The sequence below is a fragment of the Zonotrichia albicollis genome, chromosome 2 (genome assembly GCF_047830755.1).
Source record: "Zonotrichia albicollis isolate bZonAlb1 chromosome 2, bZonAlb1.hap1, whole genome shotgun sequence".
NCBI classification, from domain to species: Eukaryota; Metazoa; Chordata; class Aves; order Passeriformes; family Passerellidae; genus Zonotrichia; species Zonotrichia albicollis.
Window position 1 is genome coordinate 13,110,694 of NC_133820.1, and position 22,736 is coordinate 13,133,429.

The following is a 22,736-nucleotide window of genomic DNA, read 5'->3' on the forward strand; positions in this document are numbered from 1 at the left end:
CATCATAGAGATTCTAAATAAAATTGTGATTTTTTTAATGTCCCCTTTTTTACCAATTTTCTTAAAAAAAAAAAAAAACATGTTGGGACTTTTGAATCTCCTCTTTTTTAGATTTTATTTTAAAAAAACAAAACATGTTGGGACTTTTAAATCTTCCTTCTTTTTTTTTTTTCCTTTTAAAAATTTTCTTTAAAAAATACATGTTGGGACTTTTTAACCTCCCTTTTTTTTTTTTTTTTTTTTTCCATTTTCTTGAAAAAATAAATTTCATAACAGGGGTCTCCCCTCCAGCTGATTCCCAATGTTTTACAGGATGAGCTCCACATCCTGCTGCCTTCACAGCAGCCTCAAAGCCAGGTTTGAATTCTATGGAATAAGCAGCAGTGAAGTCGGTATCAAAATAAGCAGGAGCTCCCAAAAAAAACCTCAAACAACCAAACAAGAGGAGTTGAATGAACTCATCAAAGACCTTTTGGAGCACTGGGGCTGGTGAATCACCACTTTTTCCCTCCCTCAGCAACTCCATCCTTGCCTGGAGCCCCGGGGAGGGCAGGTGGAGTGGGAAGGGCATGACTTCAGCAAGTTAAAAAAAAAAACCCTTCATAAAAAAAAAAAAAAAAAAAGGCAGAAAGTCGACATCACCCCAGTCATGTGATGCAAAAGAACCAATGGAGGCAGGTCCTGGAAAGGGGAACAGTTAAATTTGTAATTTGGGTTGTGTGAAACACTCTTTGGGCCTCATAAACAACCACAGAACCACAAGTTGGGTACGGAGGCAGTCACCCAAGAGCGGGTCCGGGATATTGGTCAGCAGGGAGGGCGAATCGTTGTGCCTGCAAACCACAGGGTTTCGGAGGGTGGTAAGCATCAGCAACCACAAGCAAGCCGCTATATTTTTTTTTTTCCCCCTCCTTAAGAAACAATTTCAGAGTCCTTTGAGCAAAAGTAGCTCAGGATCCGCTCCCGAGGCGCCAGGATGGAGCCTAGAGGGATGGCTGGGAGGAGGGTGGTGGCAATGACCAATCTTCACTTTGCACTCCCCAAGGTGGAAGAAACCCTAAATTCCCTCCCAGTGAAGAGAGAGTGAGTTTTAGAGAGGAAACAATGGCTTCAAACAGCATATTTGAGTCACTTCCTTCTTACCAGCACTTCTTGAGAGGTAAGTGCCATTCAGAATTTCTAAATCGATGTTTTGCTTTCCCATGTTTCACAAAATGCATGTTTGGAGAGGATCTGGGCACTTCCTTGCAGCACATGGGGTTTTTTCCACTTCAGTTTTCTTTGAGTTGATATCTGAGCTGGCAGAAATATCATCTCCTTGCTTATCAGTGAAAGAGATTCCAACAAGGTTTCATTGAAGCTGTTCAAACAACAGTTGCATGCTCGTGAATTTGCGCTGTTCCTAAATCCCAGAGGGCTCGGACAACTCCTGGGAATTCCTGCAGGTACAAGAGTGGCAGCTCAAGCTCCTCTTTGGTTCTTTCTGGGGACTTTTTGAGCAGCTGCCACAATGACAAATGACCGTGCAGGGAGGCAGCAGCAAGCCCAGCCAGCAGAGCAGGATTTAGGCTGGGTTTAAGGCTCAGATTAAAAGCTTAGGAACCTGCTTAAAGTTTGCTGCAGCTCACGTGGCTCGGGGAAAGGAGTGCTGGGGATGGACTGGGAGGCTCTGAGGATGCTCCGATGGCTGAAGGAGCAGCTGCAGCCCTGGAGGGGCTCCGGGGGGAATTTCAGCCAGCAATCCGTGTTGTGTCACTGGTGACCAAGAGGTTGGAGCGTTCTTGTCGTGCTCTCAGCCCCCCCTGTGGAGCTGCTGCTGCTGCTTTAGTCATGGCTTATTCACACAGCTCAGCGCGAAAAACTTCTCAGCTCCCTGGGAATGAGCTTCCCAAAGAGCTCCTGGAGCTCAGCTTGTCCCTGTCCTGCAGAGAGGGGCTGTGCCCACGTGGGTGACAAGGGCACGGAGCCTGGCCCAGCCTTGGCCAGGGAGCAATGGATTTTATTTTATTTTATTTTATTTTATTTTATTTTATTTTATTTTATTTTATTTTATTTTATTTTATTGTGTTTAAGTTGGGATTAAATGTGTGAGATGGCATTTCTTGTTTGGACTTAGATGTTTGCTAGTTTTGATCTGTGCTACAGTCTCACAAGGTGTGAGTTTTGTTGTACTAAACTTCAGTAAGTTAAAAATGGAGATGTATCTTTCTATAAGGTTTTTTAAGGATAAACAGTTAGATAAGAAATTATACATAAACTATTTTTACTTTTAACTCAATAACTACTTGCGGCTTGCAATGAGGACTTTTTTATCTAATTATACAACACTACTCAAACTCAAGAAGGTGAAGAAGAAGGTGAAGAAGAAGGTAAAGAAGGACCAGCTTCTATCTATCTTCTTCTATCTATCTATCTATCTATCTTCTTCTTTACCTGCTTTAAAACTTCTATCTTGTTTTGTACATGTTATTAGCTTCTAGAACTTTAAGTTTTCCACCATGTGATATTACACACATCTATTCAAACGACACACTTATAATCTTAATTCTGTTCTTTAATTTTAGAAGTTTTCTCCAGGGCCTCAGGTCAGTGCAGTGTTCTCTTGGGGGTCAGTGCCTGGCAGCACAGAAAGTCTGGAATTCTCAGCAGCCAGGGTTCCAAAAATGGAGCAGCACTTCAGAGCTGCTGAGAGCCCAGCCTGGCTGTGGTGAGTCAGGAGTTTATTCCCATTAATAACGGGGAATGCGGAAGAGCTGCTCCCAGCTGCTGTGTCACCCCTGGCAGCAGCTCCTGAGGGTCACAGCCGGCCCAAGTCCTACCCAGCTCTGCTGTTCAAATCTATTTTTTCCCCCCCTCCTCCTCCTCCTCATAGCCAAAGTTTTTCTCCATCTTTTTCCTGGCAGTGCAGGCTGTGAGTCACCAGCACCTTGGTGCCTGGCTGGGGGAGATGCTGAAGGGTGAGCAGGAGGTGCCCAAGTGCTGCCATTGCTCAGGGAAAGGAAGCAATACTGCTAAAATAACAAGCAGGATCTTCCTGCGATTCGTCAGCCTATTTTTTTAATTGAATTTTTTATTTTATTTTTTTTTTTTTAGCTCAGCAACTGCTCGGTGTTTAATGTGTAGCACAGGAAGGGTTCTTGAGGAAATTCTGTGTGTGTGATAAAGCACAGAGTGAACCTCGTGGGGCTGTGCCTGTGCCAGGCCATGGGGTGGGATGGAGAGCAGGGGTCGTGTGCTTGGCAGGAACCCAAAACATTTCAGAGCAGCTGGTTGAAAACCAAGGGCTGGCTTGTCCAGAAAAGGAGGAGTTTCTTAAAGCTGCTTAATCCAGCAAGAGGTTTAGCTCAACACCCCAGAATGGGGTTTATTTTTGTCCTCATTTTTGGCATTGATGTTGTTCCAGTGCCAGGATTTCGTTTTCTCTGGGGAATGGGCTACAAGCAGGGCTAGGCTGGAAGTCACCTGCATATCTTAGGAACACCTGGAATGTTCTGGGCCAGGCTGGACTGGGCTTGGAATAACCTGGGATAGTGGGAGGTGTCCCTACCCATGGCAGGGAGTGGAATGGGATCATCTTTAAGGTCCCTTCCACCTCAAATCATTCCTGTTTTTTATATTGATGTAAAATTTCCTATTCAGTTTTGACAGCCCAGGCACAAGATCCTGCAGAACTTTGTGTAAAGAGGTTTTTTTCTGCAGAAAACCTCAGGTCAAACATTTCAGTTGAGCTGTAAAACAAATGTTTCATGATTGCAAAAGAACATCGTGTGTGTGTGTGCGAACGTGGAACGGTTTTCCAGCAGTTCCCTTTTTGTTCCTTTCTCCACTCAAATGAACCCAGGGCAGTTTCAAAATCCTGGGCTCAGCAAAAGGAACGTTTGGGCTCGGGAGCAAGAAAAATAATCATCCCTAGGGTGGGTTGTTCTCACCCTATTTCTCAACAGCCTTTGCAAAGAAATGTCCCCAAAGTGCCTCTTTTCTGCTTTTCCCGCCAAAATTTATTGCACTTTCTCCCTCAACCGAAATCGTGAAGGAAAGGGGAAAAAAAACCTTGTTTGCTCTGTGGATTTCCCTTTATCAGGCCAGGCAGCTCTGCGAGAAGGAAATCCATCATACTTTTGGAGCTTGATACTGGGTGAAAATTGGGAAAAAAGGAGGGGAATGGGGAAGCAGCAGCGTCGGTGCGGCCCCTGAGGGCAGAGGCAGGCCCAGCAAGCCCGACACGTTCACGGGGTGTGGTACACCACAAAGGATGTGGCCCTCTTCCTATCACACCACACCAGCTCCCCGCTCAGGGAATGAGCAGCAGGCTGGAACCTCGCAATTCCCAACACATTCCAAGGAGAACTTTTGGGATGGGGCATCAAAATGAGTCCTCTTGGCGGGGGGGGGGCTTGTGGTAAAGAGTGACCCTAGAGGTTTTACAGGAGGACAAAATAATTGCATCACACCCCCTCCCCCTCCAATTTTTATTTAATTTTAGTGATTTCTAATTTTATAATCTTTAGTTTTATAATTTATAATTTTGTAATTTCTCAAGGTTGTTTCATTTTCACAATTTTAAATTTCCTGATAATTTTGCCTATGAACGAAAACAGAACTCATCTTTTTCTGCAGCTCAGAAGAGCACCAAGTGTAATATATTCCAGGAGGGCATTTTCCCCTCATTTTTGCTGCAAGGTTTGATTCTTTCAGTAGGAAAAGTTTTCTTCTGGTTTTGTCTTTGTAGTAATTTTTTATTAATTAATCATGGCCATGGTGTGAAATTTGGTTGGTTTGTTATCAGCTGGGAATGAACTGCAGCACAGCAATTTTATAACATAGAAAAACAGAAAATTACACTGTGGGTGATTTCTTCCCAGTCTTACAGTGCCAAGGAGCACCCAGGCATGGAGAGAATCTTGCCTTGTAAATGCAAAATAAAAGTGTGGTGAGTCCAAGGAAGGGCAACAAAGCTGGGAAGGGGCTGGAAAACAAATCCTGAGGGGAGCAGCTGAACTGGGGGGGCTCAGCCTGGAGCAAAGGAGGCTCAGGGGGGACCTCATTGCTCTGCACAGCTCCTGCCAGGAGGGGCAGGGAAAGGAGGAGAGGAAATGGCCTCAGATGGCACCAGGGCAGGCTCAGGTTGGAGACTGGCACAGAAAATTTCCCTGGCAGAGTGGTCAGGCCTTGGGCTGAGCTGCCCAGGGAGGTTTGGGGTCACTGAATTGTCCCAGAGCAGTCTGGATGTGGCGTTGGGGACAGGGATTGGGGTGGTGCTGGGTGATCCTGGAGGTCTTGAGATGATTTAATGGAGAAGCTCTCCCTGCTCTGAAGGTTCTCCCTGGATCCAGGGACACCTGAGCACTCTGCTTCTCACTGGAAATGAGTGGCTCTGGCTTTCCTTGTGGTGGTATTCCCGTTGGAAAAGTCCTCAAGTCCCTGGTGCTGGGTGGGAGTGGAGGCTGAAGGGGTCAGGGGCTCCTTCCCATCAGCTCCAGAATTGTGGAATCCTCATCCCTGGAATGTCCCAGGCCAGGTTGGGGCACCCTGGGACAGAGGAAGGTCTCCCTGCCATGGCAGGGATGGAATGGGATGATCTTTAAATCCCTCCCAATCCAAACCAGTCTGGGATTCTCTGTTCCAGCGGCATAAATTCCCTTGTCACTGTGGACAGAGAATTTTCCAGGCCTTTTTCAAGCTGCCTGCCCCGTACCAAAGAGTTAATTCCTGTCAGCATTATAAACCACTGACTGCAGCTTGTGAATAGGAAATTGAACTAAAGCTCATAAAAACCTTGGCTTACAAGTAGAAAAACCTTGCACAATGTCTGATTTACACAGCCTGAGCTCTTTTTTCACTTAAAAGCCTTGAGAAACATTGCGAGGCCTGAACACAGGAAGTAAAAAGTCTGACAGAGCTGAACATGCTGCTCTGGTGAGATCAAGAGATTTTATCCTGAGCCAAAATATTTCACTGAGCGTTTCAGCAGCCACGCTCAGCCCAGGGATGTGTTGTGCTGAGTCTGAAAAGGATTTAGGTTCTGTCTGGCCTGCACATCCCTCAGATTGTTTTGCCTTTGCCCTTTCTCACTTGGCCATTAATTAGAGATTGTTGGGTGTTGTACCATGAGGGACCAGCTCCAGCTCTGAGGTGGAAAATGAAAGTATCTCCCCCATGCTGCCAGGGGATGCAGTAAAAACAGAAAGTGAACTGCTTTTCTTTTTTTTTTTTTTTTTTTTTTTGTGTGTGTGACCAGAAGATAATCAAGATTTAGTTTGACTGCTGAGGCGTGATCCCAAAATAACAGGATGCTTATCTTGAAATGCATGTGAAAGCCAGGGGTAGTGGCAAGTTTACGAAAGTAATTTTTGAAATTTGACTTCAGAATAAAGAATGAGTGCCCAGTCATGCTTCTCATTGAAAATGAGCGGCTCTGGCTTTCCTTGTGGTGGGATTCCCATTGGAAAAGTCCTCAAATCCCTGGTGCTGGGTGGGACTGGAGGCTGAAGGGATCAAGAGCTCGCTCCTATCAGCCCCAGAATTGTGGATTATTTGATAGGGGAGAGTCTGCACCTAAACAAGAGTGGCAAAGAAATTACTGTTGTTGGATTTAGAAATTGGATTTGAAAAGCCAAGGAGAAAGAATCCTAAGGAAAAAAGCAGATTTCTCTGTAGGTTATCCCAAAACCAGCAGAAATGTCTGACTTTGCCATCCTGCCACGTGCAGATGGTACATGCTGGGTTCCAGAGGTTTCTGCTGCACATCCAAAGGGATTCCCAGGCAGGAATGGGGATGGAGAACAAGGCTGAAAGGCATTAAATTGTACCAGGGGGGTTCATTGCCATAAAACCCCACCGAACCCAAGGCTTGAACAGAATCCTAAAAACCCCTGGATTTGTCCATACATACAAAGTAGCATGGAACTAATTATGTTGGAAAAGCCCTTTAAGATTATCAGCAATTTCTTAATAAATACCAGCCAGGTTGAGGGGGGGAAAAAACCAAACGAAAACAAACAAAAAACCACAACCAACCAAAAACGAACAAACAAAGCAAGGAAACAAAAAAAAAAAAAAAAAAAGTTTGGAAGGGTTAAGCTCTCCCTTTGCCTCTCCCTGTCCTATTTCAGAGCACAAAGCAAACCCTGTTAAAGCCAGGGAAGAAAGATCCCCTGGAAGCAGCTCTGTCATCTGCCAGATGATTTGTGGCTTCCTCCAGGACATCTGGGATTGGCCATGGAGAGAGACAGGCCACGGTGACTCACTGGGCTGGGAGGACAAGAAAACATTGTCCTCCCTCCTTTTGCTGCTCTGCAGAGGCTGGGTAATATTTGGATAAACTTGAGTCAGCTGCCCAAATTGTGCAGAGAAATCTCCTCTCTGAGAGGCATCGATGAGCTGTGTGGGGTGGCAGCAGTGCAGGTGACAGCAGTGCTGGTGGCTGAAGCACCTGAGATCCCACCAAGGGCTCCAGGCCGTGGGCGCCTTGGTTTGAAAAGACAGGTGTTTGATAAGGAAGGCAGGAGCCTCTGTTGAGATTAAAAAATGCAAATTGTTATAGGCTGAATTAGTACGATATTGGAATTAAGGGGCAAAGATATGGGAGTGGGAATAGCAGTTCTTTATTAGGAAAATTAAAAATACAAATGCAATGGTACAAACAAAAATAAAAACCACTGCCAGAGTGAGAGCAGTCCCTGTCCCCTGTGTGTCAGGGGGTGTCCCAGCCCCATCCCAGGGGGCTCAGCCCTCCTGCAGTGCCAGCTGTGGCTCTGCTGCAGCAGGGATCCTGCACAAGGGGGGAGTTTTCCTCTGCAGCTCCAGGGCAAGAGGCAGCTGCTCCTCTGGCAATGCAGGGGGCAAAGGCTGTGCTGCTGTGCCAGCACCTCAGATTGGATCCAGGCAGGAATGCTTGGCTCCTCCCCTGGGCGGAGCATCTCCCCATGGGATGCTGGGATTGGCTCAGCCCTGCAGGGACACTCAGTGGCCATGGACAGCAGAGATCTCCTGGAGGGAGGGTTGGCTGTGGGAGAGAGAAAGGAAAAACTGCCCAGGAACAGCAGAGAACTGCCCCAGCTCTGACAGATGGGAACAGAACACACAGCCCCAGCCCCATCCTGCATTTCCAGCCCAGGGCAGTTGGTGAAGCCTTGCACACACCACAATATCCTCAGGGCTACTGAAATCAAGGCATGCCCCTCCTGCCAATTGAAGGAGTAGGAATTATGCAGATTCCCAATGTCATTTCCAAAATAAATGACTTTTTTTTAACACTGGGATCCCAGCCAAAGCCTAGCTCTACAAACAATTTAAGTTTAATAATAAAACTAAATGGTTTAGTCCAGTGAAACTAATTATAGTCCAAAACATTAAATTTTCTGTAAAGATTTATTCAAAATATTGAAATAGGAGAAGGAAAAGGGCATGGAAGGACTGAGTGTGAAGTAGGGAAGGAGAGAGTGAGGGCAGCTCAGTTGGAAATTGAGTTTCCAGTTCATCCTTGCTGTTGTCTGGAGGATTCCCCACTTCTGCTGTGAGTGAAACTCTGTCAAACTGGGCAGTTTCACCTCGTGAAGATCTGTGAGAACACTTTCTCTGGCTCTGATCAATCTGGGAATTTCTGTTTCTAACCTGTAGTTTTTGTTTTGAGTTTCTGATTCCAGTGAACCCCCAAGCAGTCCAAGATGGGCTTGGAGTTTTTTTCTTCTTTTGCCTCATGAATATTTTGTCTTGCAGGATATTTTCTGTCATCTGCTTTCGTGCTGAAGCTGTGATTTTGAAAGCCCAGAAGCTGCATTTAGGTTGGGTTTTGTCTGTAGGTTGAAAGGTTTATGTGTTACAAGTCTTTCTGAGAAAGCACTGGAAGGAAACCTGAAAACCGTCAGGTTTTATGAGATCTGCTATAAACATTTCAAGCTGCTGGATTTAGGGCAAGCCCTGCCACCCTCATCAAATCAGCAGCTCAGAAGCTCTGAGCCAGCCCTTCCAGTGGCTTTTTGTGGTGTTTGAAAAGGAAAGGAGAGCTTGGGAAATCCCTGGCAGGTTCAGGGTGAAGCAGTGTGGGGCTGTGTGTCCTGTGTGACAAATGTCTGGGGCCTTCAAAACCCCAGCACCACCTGCAGCTGTCACAAGTTCATTTTTTGTGGTGGTTTTATGGAATTCATCTGTGCTGTGACACAGCCAGACCTGCAGAGATCCACAGAATCCTGGAATTATCAGGGTGGGAAGAGATCTTCAGGATCACCCACTCCCACCATCAACAGATTCACCCCAAACCATGACCCCAAGGGCCACATCCAGACTCCCCCTGAACATTCCCAGACAATTCCCAGCCCTTCTCGTGGCTTTTTGTGGTGTTTGAAAGGGAAAGGAGAGCTTGGGAAATCCATGGCAGGTTCAGGGTGAAGCAGTGTGGGGCTGTGTGTCCTGTGTGACAAATGCCTGGGGCCTTCAAGGCCCCAGCACCACCTGCAGCTCTCACAAGTTCATTTTTTGTGGTTCATTTTTTCAGCTGTCACAAGTTCATTTTTTTACCTGGTTTTATGGAATTCATCTGTGCTGTGATACAGCCAGACCTGCAGAGATCCACAGAATCCTGGAATTTCCAGGGTGGGAGGAGATCTTCAGGATCTCCCACTCACACCATCGGCAGCTTCACCCCAAGGGCCACTTCCAGACTCCTCCTGAACATTCCCAGAGAATTCCCAGCCCCCACATCCCTCCCTCCTCCTGTCAGGAGTTGTGAAGAGCAATCAGGTCACCCCTGAGCCTCCTTTTCTCCAGACTGACCAGTTGGTGGCCACTTTGTCCCTGTCTGAGGGGATCCAGGATTTTATCCCAACCATTGGCTCTAGGACAGATTTTCCTCCCCCAAAGAAAAGGGAAGTGTGGCTGCAGGAATGGTTTTGAAGCAGTACTACCTTAAATCTGTCCTGGGTGTATAAAATCAGCAGTGAGAGCCCTGGGGGTTCATCTCCTACCCTCATTCAACACCACAGCAAACCCTGACACCTGCCAGGGCGGCCTGGATGGGGCTCCCCTCACGTCCAGAAGGACATTGAGGGGCTGGAGAGTGCCCAGAGATGGGAAAAGGGGCTGGAAACACATCCTGAGGGATGAGGGAGCAGCTGAGGGAGCTGGGGGACTCAGCCTGGAGAAAAGGGGATCAGGGGGGACCTCATTGCAGGAGGGGCAGTGAGGGAGGGTTGGTCAAAGTGAAAAAATGAGAGGAAATGGCCTCAAATGGCACCAGGGCAGTCTCAGGTTGGAGACTGGCACAGAAAATTTCCCTGGCAGAGTGGTCAGGCCTTGGGCTGAACTGCCCAGGGAGGTTTGGAGTCCCTGGAATTGTCCCAGAGCAGTCTGGATGTGGCCTTGGGGACAGGGATTGGGGTGGTGCTGGTGGGGCTGGGGTGGCACTGGGTGATCCTGGAGGGTTTTCTCAGCCTTGATTCTGGGATTCTGGGAAGATCCAACCTTTAGGGCAGGCTGGATCAGTCACAGCTCTCTGATGCTCAGCCTGGAGCAAAGGGGGCTCAGGGGGGACCTCATTGCTCTGCACAGCTCCTGGCAGGAGGGGCAGGGAAAGGAGGAGAGGAAATGGCCTCAGATGGCACCAGGGCAGGCTCAGGTTTTTTAAAACACTTCCTGTGAAACTGAACAAAAATCCTCACCCAAATTCCTTTGGTGGATCTTTCCCTGGCTGCCCTCTGGATCTCTGTGAGATGGGAACATCTGAGAGTCTCTGTTCAGGTTTCTGTGGAGCTCTGGGACATTTTTGTCCCTCTCAGAGTGGTCAGGCCTTGGGCTGAGCTGCCCAGGGAGGTTTGGAGTCCCTGCAATTGTCCCAGAGCAGTCTGGATGTGGCCTTGGGGACAGAGATGGGGGTGGTGCTGGTGGGGCTGGGGTGACACTGGGTGACCCTGGGTGTCCCTTCCCACCCTGGTGATTTTGGGATTCTCATCACCCCAGATCTGAGGGCAGAGCTCCACCCACCTCATGGGAAGGGCTTTGTATTTCAGAATTCAGTTACCAGATAATATCAGACTTCTGTAAAACACTTCTGGTTTTCAGGACCTCCATGTAAATGAGCTCTTGGGGTTCGTATGAGTCAGAGGGAATAGAATTCATATCTGGAAGATAACTCAAGTTCAGATTCCATGAGCAGAATTTTCAACTAAAAGAGAGCGGTTTAGGTTAAATAGTAGGGAGAAATCCTTAGAATGAAATTCCTGGAGAAGCTGGGGCTGCCCCTGGATCCCTGGAAGTGTCCAAGGGCAGCTGGACAGGGCTTGGATCCACCTGGGACAGTGGAAGCTGTCCCTGCCTATGGAGAGGGTGGAACAAGATGATCTTTAAGGTCCTTCCAACCCAAACCTTTCTGAGCCTGGATTTGTGAGCGTTGGTGAATCACTTGCTGCACAATGTGGTGGTTTCATCGCTCCAAACCCTGTGCAAGAAATTTAGTTACAACTTTTCCATCCTTTTGGCCACTTCTGAGAGGAAAAAGACCCCTCAGCCTGCAGAGTTTTCTCTTTATCAAACCTGTAAAAGTGAAAATGGACGGGGCTGAACACCCACACATTTTTCACACCAAAAAAAACTTTACACACTGAAACCAAGAGTCAGGTCTCTTATAGGAACATGAGCTTCTTCTGGCTGTCCCTTACTGGAGAAAATGATTTAATTTTCTAAATGAAGCAGGGTTTCATATACAGCATGCCTGGAAATGAAATGTGAATGACTTGCCAAGGTTAGAAACCAGAGACAGGATAAACTTTTGGGGTTTAAAAGTGATGAATTGTTTAGATTTTGGAGTAATAATCAGAACTTTTAATGCTGGGGTGGTTTTCTTTTCTTCTCACAGGGATTGTAATGGAAATAGTCATTTTTGTCACCAGTTCCCCAGGGAATGGGCACAGCCTGAGGCTGCCAGAGCTCCAGGAGGGTTTGGGCAGCACTGCCAGGGATGCCCAGGGTGGGGTTGTTGGGGGGTCAGGAACTGGATTTGGATAATCCTTGTGGATCCCTAAGGATAATCCACGGTTTTATAAATCCCATTTGGGATAACAAGACATTACCAACATGAAGAGGGATTTAGGGCTCCCCTGTGGGGTGAATTTGTGTCAATAAACTGATTTCTAGGCAAGGAAAGATGATTTAAAGTCACATTTTACTGGAGCAATTAAGGCAACCCAGTCTTTTGTGTACATGGAACCTGATCCAAGAGTCAGGAAAACCACTGGAAAGACCTGGCTGATGGCTTTGGGCTTTTGATGAGACCTGGGATGAGTCTTGTGCTGCAGAAAAAGGCGTGGCACCAATGGGCCAGGCCAGCAGTTCCTTTTCAAACAGCTGCTTTTGGCTTTGGAGCAGAATTGTGGAATTATGGAATGGTTTGGGTTGGAAGGGACGTTAAAACTCATCCAGTGCCACCCCTGCCATGGCAGGGACACCTCCCACTGTCCCAGGCTGCTCCAGCCCCAGTGTCCAACCTGGCCTTGGGCACTGCCAGGGATGCAGGGATGGAATTCCATCCCAGCCCCTGCCCACCCTGCCAGGAAGGAAATTGTTCCTAATATCTGATCTAAACCTGTAATTTTTCAGTGTGAGGCCATTCCCTGTGTGCTGTCCCTGCATCCCCTGGCAATTGTCTCTCTCCAGCTTTCCTGGGGCTCCTCCAGGCCCTGCAAGGCCGCCCTGAGCTCAGCCCAAAGCTTCTCCTGTGCAGGTGAGCAATGCCAGCTGTGCCAGCCTTTTCTGCCAGCAGAGCTGCTCCATCCCTCTGCCCATCCTGGAGCCTCCTCTGCTTTGCTCCAGCAGCTCAATCCTGCCCTGTTTCGCTCCATTTTCAGGATGTGCTAAATAAAAAAATGCCTCTGTGTGAGCGAGAGGTCCCAATTTCAGCTGCCCACCGGGGGCTTGGCTCATTTTTCCAGGTTTATTTGGAAATCCCCCTCCCAACCCTTCCCTCCTGTGACAGCTCCAAGTTTTGGGCACATCCGTGTCCCACGTGGGGAGGACAAAGCAGCTCTGGAGGCTTTGGGGTGTTCCTGCTTTGATGAAACCACCGCAGCTGGAGATCAAAAGCCCTTTTTAAACAGAAGCAGTTGGAGGTTTTCCATCTGCTCAGCTCCCTTTCAGCCCTTGCTAGAGCCCATTCCAGGCAGAGGGAGCAGGGGAGGCTCCAGATCCCATTGTCTGAGGGGATCAGCTGTGGCACCGGGCTGGACACGGGGTCAGCCTCTGGAGCTTCAGGTTTATTAAAAAATTAAAAATTCCTACACAGATCTTTTGTGATTTAACAGCAATTTGTGACCGCATTTCAACTTATTTCCAAGGAAAATCTTCCCCCTGCCCCTTAAATTGTTTTCTGGCTAAAGTCCTTCACTGGTTAAGGTGAAGAACTTTAACTTTGAATATTTTAAAGCATTGCTGCACTTTTTAGTATTTTTTTGGTGGTTTGTTTTTTCTGCAGAAAATTAAGGCCTCTCTTATTTGAAACTGCAGTTCAAAGAGGAATGAGAAATTAAAGAAATAAGCTATAGAAAAACATGAGCTGTCCTATTTTAGGATGTCATTACCTGCAGCAAAGTTTCTCTCACTTCTTTCTCCTCGGTGAGAAAACAAACTACCTCGTGATTGAGGTCTGCAGGAAATGCTGCTCTTTGCAACATTTGCACCAACCAACTCACCCAAACTTTTCTAGCACATGACTTAGGTTGCAAATTTTGCTGCTGGTTTGCATTTCTGCAGCTGAAGACCAACCTGCTTTGAGTTATCATAAAACAAAAGCAAAAAATAAAATTACTGAGTGGATTGAAGATTTGCCTGGAAAAAAAAAATCGATTTTAAATATTTTTTTTTTACCAGAATTCAGTGCAGAAAAGAGAGTGAGAAAGTCAGGAAGGGGAAGAAGTTTTTCATTGTGATTTAACCCTTGAGTAGCAAAGCCACTTTTCCTCTGCTGACCTCTGTTTGCACTGGGGGCTGCGTTTTCCAGCCGGAATGGGGAATATTCCTGACCAGCAGGAGCTGCCAGGATTTCAGGGAATGGTTGGCTGATGGAAATCTGAGGCCCAGCTGCTGACATTTGAGACACAGGTGTTTGGAGCTGCCTAAAATAAAGGAATAAAGAAAACTCCCCCAGGTTGTGCTCCCAGAATAATCCACTGGCATTTTTCCAGGGTTTTTTGTTGATGGTTTTGGGTTTTTTTTGGAAGCTCAGTGTTTGAAGTCAGTCCCCCATTGTGTTATTGAATTATTGTCCTTTCCTTCACTGGTGTCTTCCCACTTTCTTTGGGATTGGATGGATGCAGGTGGCCCAAAGAAATCCTGGTTCTGTGCCTGGCACCTGGAATTCCTCCCTTTGCTCCTGATTCCTGGAGCTTTTTTAGAAAGTCAGGAAGGGATCCTGGAATCATGGATTGTTTTGGGTTGGGAGGGACCTTAAAAACCATCTCGCTTCAGCCACTTCCCACTCAGAGCTTTCCACTGTGCCAGATTGCTCCAAGTCCCATCCAGCCTGGCCTTGGATACTTGCAGGAATGGGAAACCCACAAACTCTCTGGGATGGAAGGATTGGCTTCTCCTGGAGCTGCTGTGCACTTCTCCTCTTTAATTTCTGACTTTACCCAGAGTCCTGAGCCAACAAGTGCTGAACACACCTCCAAAGTTCCTGATTTTATTCTCAAAATCTCAAGTGCAGGACTCTGTGCATAGATCCCACTGGACCAACAGGTTCCTGTGGGATCTTAATTTCTTAATTTCCTTTTTCCAGGCTCTCCTGGAAGTTTCCTGCATGAGCCTGGGCCTGTTAATTTTGGTAGTGCAGTGACATCAACATTAATTTTGGCAACGCAGAACTCGAAAGTGGCGTGTGCTGGGCGTGGGAGGGAGAAAATGGCAGGGAAAAAGAATTATTTCTAAACTGGTTTCTTTGCTGTTACTTTTTCGCTTGAATAGATGTGAAACTCAAGAGGCAGCTTGTGTCAGAGTTCTGATGCAAGTGAGTGATGTGGTAGATAAAAAGTGGGGAGGGTGTTGAGCCAAAGGCTTGGTTGGAGTCAAGATTAGAGCAGGGCAGAAGTTGTGCCTCCTGTGAGGGGAATTGCTGGGCTCAGGCCCTGCCTGTGGCTCTGGGGCCATTGCAGGGCCTGGAGCAGAGCCTGGGCCTGCTCTGAGCTCTGCACACAGCGACAGACACAGGGACAGACACGGGGACAGACACGGGGACAGCCATGGACAGACAGGGACAGACACAGGGACAGCCACAGGGACAGGAACAGACAGGAATAGGCAGGAATAGATGCAGGCCCAGGCAGGGCTGAGGCCCCTCTCTCTCCCTGGGGCTCCTCTCCAGGCCGAGCACCCCCAGCTCCCTCAGGGCTTCCTCACAGGGTTTGTGTTCCCAGCCCCTCTCCAGCCTCGCTGGCCCCTCTGGATGTGCTCAGTGTCCCAAGGTCCTTCCCAAACTGAGGGGCCAGAGCTGGGCACAGACTCCAGGTGTGCCCTCAGCAGTGCAGGGGCAGAATGAGCTCCCTGCTCCTGGGACAGCCAGGGCTGAGGCCCCTCTCACTGGGGCTCCTCTCCAGGCTGAGCAGCTCCATCGGATGCCTTGTGAACCTGACCCAGAGCAGAGGCTGGGCAGAGCTAAAGAATAAAGCAGGGATTTATTCACAGCATCTCCTCCATGGATGCACCTTGGGCAGCACCAGAGCCCAGCCAGGGCTGCACCCAAGATGAACCAAAACGGCCCCAAAATGCACGGCCGGGCACGGGCTCTGTCCCTGGGATCAGTTCTGCTCCATTTGCACCTTGCAGTTCATTGTCCCATTCCAGCTTCAGCCCAGGCAGTCCCACCCTGCTTGTTTTTCTCTCTCCAGCCCACGGGGTTTGTGCTCCTGGGCTGAGATTTGGGTCATTTGTCCTTGGTGCCCAGCTGGAGCAGGAATTGTTTTGTCTCCCTGCTCTGTGCACAGAGCTCACCATCCCATCATGTGAGGCCAGCCCCACACACTAAAGCAGCACAGAATGTGAAAAATTCAGATATAATAAAAGCTCAAACCTGAGGCACCCCAGCTCCCTCAGCCTTTCCTGGGCACGGAGCTGCTCCAGGCTCTTGCTCAGCTCCAGGAGCTCCTGGCCCTGCTGTGCTGAGGAGCCAGAGCTGGGCACAGCAGCCAGAGGTGCCCCCAGGGCTGGGCACTCCCTGACCTGGTGATGTTTCCAGGGAAATGTTGGAGAAGCACTTGGGATGGAGATGGATTGATTGGCTTGAACACTTCAGGCAATTACTCCATGGATATTAATTCCATGAAATCCGGATGTTGTTAATGGGGGCCTTCCCCACAGCCTGTGCAAGGTGGTGAAAACCTCTCTTGCTTCTCATGAGAATTTGTCATTCTTTTTCTAGCTAAGCCTTGCTTTAGTGGGAAGTTCCACAAAGCTTTCATTGAAAATGTGGAAAGCCACTGAAAGGCTTCTCCTTGGAGGGTAAAATTTCAGATGGGAGCATCTCCTGAATTCAAGCCAAGTCTGGTTTGGTGCAATTAAAAACCAGGAGATGCTGTCCTAGGCAGACCCAGATTTCCATCAGACATGGATGTGCTTCTGCCTGAGGCCTCTAAAACCCGAGAGGGATTGAACCTGAGGGAAGGTTTTTCCTTTCTCCAGGAATCCAAAACCTCCCTTCATCTGGGAGGGAGCTCTGACAGAGCCTCTCAGCCACAGTTCATGAAAGCCAGAGGAACTTCAGCCCACTTCTGCTCTATCAACTTTAGTAAAGTTGGCCCACAAACCACAAGAGCTGGGGGAGGGCCAGAGACAATGAGGAGAGCTCACACGGGCTCTGCCTCCACAAAAGCAGCCTGAGAGAGGAGTTTGCAGCTCAGTTTGGCCCCAGTGGCACCCAAAGTCAGTCAAATCCATCCTGAAATGCTCAAATTACTCTGAGAATAGGATGTTCCTCATCTTCATGGATGAAGAATCAGGGAGGAATGATCAGGTTGTAAGTTCAGCAGTTCTGAGAACCTCAACTTTACAACTATCTCCCCAAAGATCTCGTGTTTACATCAAAATTCAGATTGAATCAAGCTGATGTTTTAATCAGAAATTTCCTGAGCACCACACATTATTTCAGGGCTCTAATATTGTACCTCTCCAGCTGCAATCCAGCTCAAATAAAAACCACAGAGAAAATCCATGGGAAAAAGTGTTTTCCAGTTACTTTTGAGCAGCAGGAGAACTTGAAAATGCCAAGAGCTGTTTCTGGACATCAAACTGGGTCCCTTCCAACTCAGGATATTCTTGATAGACTCCCTAAAATCCTCCCAGGCTCCAGCAGAGCAGGAGGTTGTTGTGGCAGGCACACAAAGAATTCACTCATGCATTTAAAATTATTTCCTTTTTATTTTTTTTTCTTGCAGAAAAGAATTGAAAAGCAAAACTTCATTAAAAAAAAAAAAATTAATTCCAGAGCTACTTTTTTTTCCCCCTCTGCTCTCCCTGGTGTTGATCTGGCACTGGGAAGTTCCAGAAACACTCGCAGGGTGCAAAGCCACAGCTGCTGTTGGAAAAGGCTCCACCTCTGGCACAGGGAACAACCTTTGCCCAGGGAATTATCAGAGCTTGGTTTGGTCTATTTTTTTTCCCATTTCTCCCTTCTGTGTAAATTTCCAGGCTGGTGCCTCGCTGGTTGGCAGGGCAGGTTTCCATGTGGGACAGCCCAAGTGACCCTGGAGAGCAGAACCTGCTCCTTGAGGAGCCTGAGCTGCAGAATTTGGGGCAGGGAGTGGGAATGGTGTCAGAATCCATGGGCTGGGAGGACAGAAAGCCAGAATCCCCAAATCCCTGAGGCTGGAAAAGACCTCTGAGACCCCCCAGCCCCAGCTTGTCCCATGCCCACCTTGTCCCCAGCCAGAGCACTCAGTGCCACCTCCAGCCCTTCCTTGGTTGCTCCTTTGGCGTTTCGGAAGCGTTTCCATTAATTCAGCCCTCACTCCAGCAAAGGGAGGGAGAAAATGACAGGGAAAAGAGAATTATTTCTAAACTGGTTTCTTTGCTGGTACTTTTTCGCTTGAATAGATGTGAAACTCGAGAGGCAGCTTGTGTCAGAGTTCTGATGCAAGTGGACTGCATGGCAAAGAAATCGTGGAAACCTGCATGGAATCATGGAATGGTTGGGCTTGGAAGGGACTTTTAAGGCCATTTCATTCCTGCCCCCTGCCATTGGCTCCCAAAGATTGCTCCTTGGACAATGCTCTGTTGCCTTGGACAATTCCAGGGATGGATTCCTCAATTTTTCTGTGCACACAGAGACATTCCCTTGCTGCCTCAGGGTACCACAATCCCTCCCTCAACAGCAAATCCGAGGTGGAATCATAAAAATGGAGCAAAATGAGAGCTCAGCCTCTCCCAGCCGAGCCCCACCAGGACTCAGTTTTAGTTCCTCCCAGCAGGAAGGAGCTTGGCTCACACCTGCACCCGCTTTTCCTCCGGGAAAAACCCCGAGAGGCTCTGAGCTGGCACCGAGCACCCCAAAACAGCCCTGTCCCCGGCGTCCTGGGCCAGCTGCTGGCCTCTTTGGGGCATCCTGTTTGTAGGAAAACAAGTGACAGTTGCAGGAGGGTTGCGAGAGCGAGCAAACCGCAGCCCCTGCCTGCCGCTGATAAGGGCCCTGCGCTGCTCTTGCAGCAGTTCCGTCCCCGCTCCCCCTGGGGCCTTCCTGTCCCCGAGCTCTGCCCAGCTTCTTTTCAGTTATTTTGGTTTCCCAGAAGGGACAGGAGCTCTGCAGCTCACAGGGAACGAGGGTTTGCAGCCTCCTGTGGGGCTGGAGTGGGGAAGGAGGAGGATGGGAATAAAGGGGATTTGAAAGCGCGGACCCGTCGCGGTTTTTTGGGGTTTTGGGAGTTTGCAGCCACCTGGAAGCCTGATGTCCCCCTGAAGAGCTTCGTTGGGCTGATCCGACCATGCTCAGAGCAGATCAGAGCTGGTGACGCAGCCCAGAAGCATTTCTGGGCTCAGGGGCCATCAGTGGGACAAAGATCTGTGTTTGTGTCTCAGGGCGATGCAGACTTTGAGATGTCACAACTCAACAGAAAGGATGAAAAAAGCGAACTTAAAATGCACCAGGGGAGGTTCTGAAAGGAGATTTGAGGGGTGTTTTTTTTCCCACAGGAGCAGTCAGGAAGTGGAATAATTGCCCATGGTGGAGTCACTGTCTCTGGAAGTGTTTAGGAGTCTGGACGTGGCCTTTGGGGACAGGGTTTGGTGGCACTGGATGGTCCTGGAGGGCTCTTCCCACCTGGGTGATTCTGGGATGCAGCTGCCACAGAGCAGGGTCAGGGTCAGCAGGCAGAAAAAGATGTGAGGAGGGGTGAAGCTGTAAAACCAAATGTTGTTGCTCCTGCTTAAAAACAAACCCAAAACCTCTGTGACCTCCAGGAAAGATTTCCCCCACTCCTCTGAACGAGAGCACTGTTCTTAGTAGCAGCAAATCATTTCTTCCCTCGAGCAAACATTATTCTTGCCATAAGAGCTGTGAAGCTCCCAGGGTGTAAATTTCTGGAGGATCTGGAATGATTTTTCTCCTCATGAATGGCCTTTGCCTGTTCAGGTTAAATTCAGGTCTTCAGGTTCATGGGATGGTTTGGGGTGGAAGGGATTTTAGGGATCAACCCATCCTTGAAAAGCTGCCATGGCAAGGACACCTCCCACTGTCCCAGTGTCCAGCCTGGCCGTGGGCACTGCCAGGGATGGAATTCCATGCCAGCCCTGCCCACCCTGCCAGGGAACAATTCCTCATTGTCAGGATCCCACCCAGCCCTGCCCTCTGGCACTGGGACCATTCCCAGCTGGGTTTGCACAGGGATCCCTGCCAGGGATGGCTCTGGAAGGAACCTGGACACAGGGAGTGAGTCCTGAGGGGATGGAACTCAAATCACAAGGGGAAGGCAGAGGGAATCAGAGAAAAGGATTAACAAAATCTGGATTTGGGTTGGGAGGGACCTTAATAAAGATCTTCCAGTGCCACCCCTGCCATGGCAGGGACACCTCTCACTGTCCCCAGTGTCCAGCCTGGCCTTGGGCACTGCCAGGGATGCAGGGATGGAATTCCATGCCAGCCCTGCCCACCCTGCCAGGGAACAATTCCTCATTGCCAAGATCCCATCCAGCCCTGCCCTCTGGCACTGGCAGCCATTCCCTGGCTCCTGTCCTTCCATCCCCTGGCAATTGTCTCTCTGCATCTTTCTTGTCAGCTGCTTCAAGTCCTGGAATTATGTCTACTTTTAACAAAACTCTGATATATTCATTAATAAATTATATCTGCAAAGAATAAACCCAAATCCCTCCTTCCCCGGTAGGAGATAAGGAGGTTGCAGAGTCAATAATATTTATTTAAGTAGTGCTAAAAAGCCCCAGATCAGAATTTATCCCCTTTAATCCAGTAAAAAAAAAATCAGAATTTATCCCCTTTAATCCAGTAACACCTGCTCAAGGACATCCAATATCCCCCTTTTTTGTTGGGATCCACTCCCAACAGGGGGTGTGGGGTGCAGGGCTCCTGTTACGGCCAGCTGCTCCCTGCAATCCTCGGGTTTCCCAAGGAAAAAGGGAGCAGGTCACTCCTGTGCTCTCCATTTCAAAGCTGGGCTGGTCAGGTTTGCTTCAAAATGGGAACTTTAGATGGGATTTTGGGCAGGAATTGTTCCCTGGCAGGGTGGGCACGGCTGGGATGGAATTCCATCCCTGGATCCCTGGCAGTGCCCAAGGCCAGGCTGGACCCTGGGGACAGTGGGAGGTGTCCCTGCCATGGCAGGGATGAGATGGGATGATCTTTAAAATCCCTTCCAACACCAATCATCCCATGATTCCATGATTCCGTTCTTCCCTGATTCCATCATTCCAATCTTTATAACTAAATTTACCTGCATTACTCTTCTTCCTAAAGCAAATTTCTTACTAAAAAATTACATTCCAATCCTCGTTTTTCACGTTTTTATAGGAAAACCGCATTATTTTGGAAAAACATCCATGGCAGGGATGGAATGGGATGGGATGATCTTTAAAATCCCTTCCAACACCAATCATCCCATGATTCCATGATTCCGTTCTTCCCTGATTCCATCATTCCAATCTTTATAACTAAATTTACCTGCATTACTCTTCTTCCTAAAGCAAATTTCTTACTAAAAATTACATTCCAATCCTCGTTTTTCACGTTTTTATAGGAAAACCGCATTATTTTGGAAAATCATCCATGGCAGGGATGGGATGGGATGGGATGGGATGGGATGGGATGGGATGGGATGGGATGGGATGGGATGGGATGGGATGGGATGGGATGGGATGGGATGGGATGGGATGATCTTTAAAATCCCTTCCAATGCCAATCATCCCATGATTCCATGATTCCATTATTCGCTGATTCCATCATTCCCTGATTCCATCGTTCCCTGATTCCATCATTCCAATCTTTATAACTAAATTTACCTGCATTACTCTTCTTCCTAAAGCAAATCTCTTACTAAAAAATTCCATTCCAATCCTCGTTTTTCACGTTTATAGGAAAACCGCATTATTTTGGAAAAACATCCCTGAATGTATCCTACAAAATAAACAGCGGGACAATCATTGTAACGTCAGGAGAATCCTATCAGGGCGCCTAATCCTAAAAGAAAAGTGGGAAAATGCTGAATTTGATCCCACTCCTGAGCAACCCCACTGATCCCAGAGGCACTGAGGAGTGGTGGCACTTGCAGTGGGAAAGCTGGGATGGGATTCTGGAATTTGCCACATTAGGAGAGGGAAAAAATGGGGAAAATTAGGAGACAAAAAAAAAAAAAAAAAAAAAGGCCAAATTGCCAAATTGACTTTTAGGAGAGAAATTGCCAAATTAGGAGACAAAAAAAAACAAAGGGAGAAAAATTATTGTTATTATTGTATTAGAGATGGCTGAATGAAGGGACACAGACTTTAGGGGTTTCTCAGAGGGTAATAGTGAATTATTTTTTTTTAAAGACTGTTTTGAGAAAGGGGGACTTGATTGGTCTCCAATTAACACTTCTTACACCATTGGTTAATTGGCAACAACCCCTTCTTGTAAACATATTACAAGTAAACCACAAGTTTCAAACACCAGCTGCAAAGATTAAAGATTATTTTAATTTTTCCTTTCAACTTTCTCGAAGTTCTTCTGGAATAAAGTTTGGGAAAGTTTGGGATTTTAGGGTTTGGATTGAGGGCTGATGAGCTGAAGAGGAGGGAAAGCTGGGATGGGATTCTGGGATTTGTCACATTAGGAGAGGAAAAAAAGGGGAAAAATTAGGAGAGAAGAAAAGGGAAATTTTTTTTCTTTCCTTTTTCTTTTACTGTTTTTAAATTTTATTTTTTTAATTATTTTCATTTTTTATTTTCATTTTAATTATTATGTTCATTTTCCTTTCTATTTTTATCAACAACCTCATTATTATTATCACTCACTATTATCACCATTATTACTATTACTATGATTATTTAATTGTTAATTAATTAAGAAAATATAAAGACCCTCAGAAAATGGAATCAGAGCCAGAACTGTTCCAGCCAAAATTCCTTCCGCTCCCAAATTTTCTCCCTGAAACCTGCAGGAAAACTCAGCAGGGTTTTTTGTTTCCCCTGCCTTGGAAAAGGGATTTTTCTGCCATAAACTTGGAGAATTTGGGGCATTCCCAGCTGATTTTAACTCAAATTATTCATTTTTGGGGGAAATATGG

The 22,736-nt window shown here is 47.6% G+C and overlaps 1 protein-coding gene across 3 annotated transcripts in view; it reads left to right on the top strand.

Moving 5' to 3' along the window:
- The first annotated feature begins 734 nt into the window (after positions 1-734).
- Positions 735-22,736, top strand: part of RUNX1 (RUNX family transcription factor 1) — a 179,115-nt gene continuing 157,113 nt past the window's right edge. For 2 of the 3 annotated variants that reach the window (XM_074533663.1, XM_074533676.1), the window contains exons 1-2: positions 735-860; positions 1,046-1,159. In XM_074533663.1, the coding sequence (XP_074389764.1) occupies positions 1,105-1,159 (55 nt within the window). In that variant the 5' untranslated portion in view covers positions 735-860; positions 1,046-1,104. Of the gene's footprint in view, positions 861-927; positions 1,160-22,736 lie in introns of those variants that run through there. The other variant, XM_074533668.1, reaches the window with a different exon arrangement.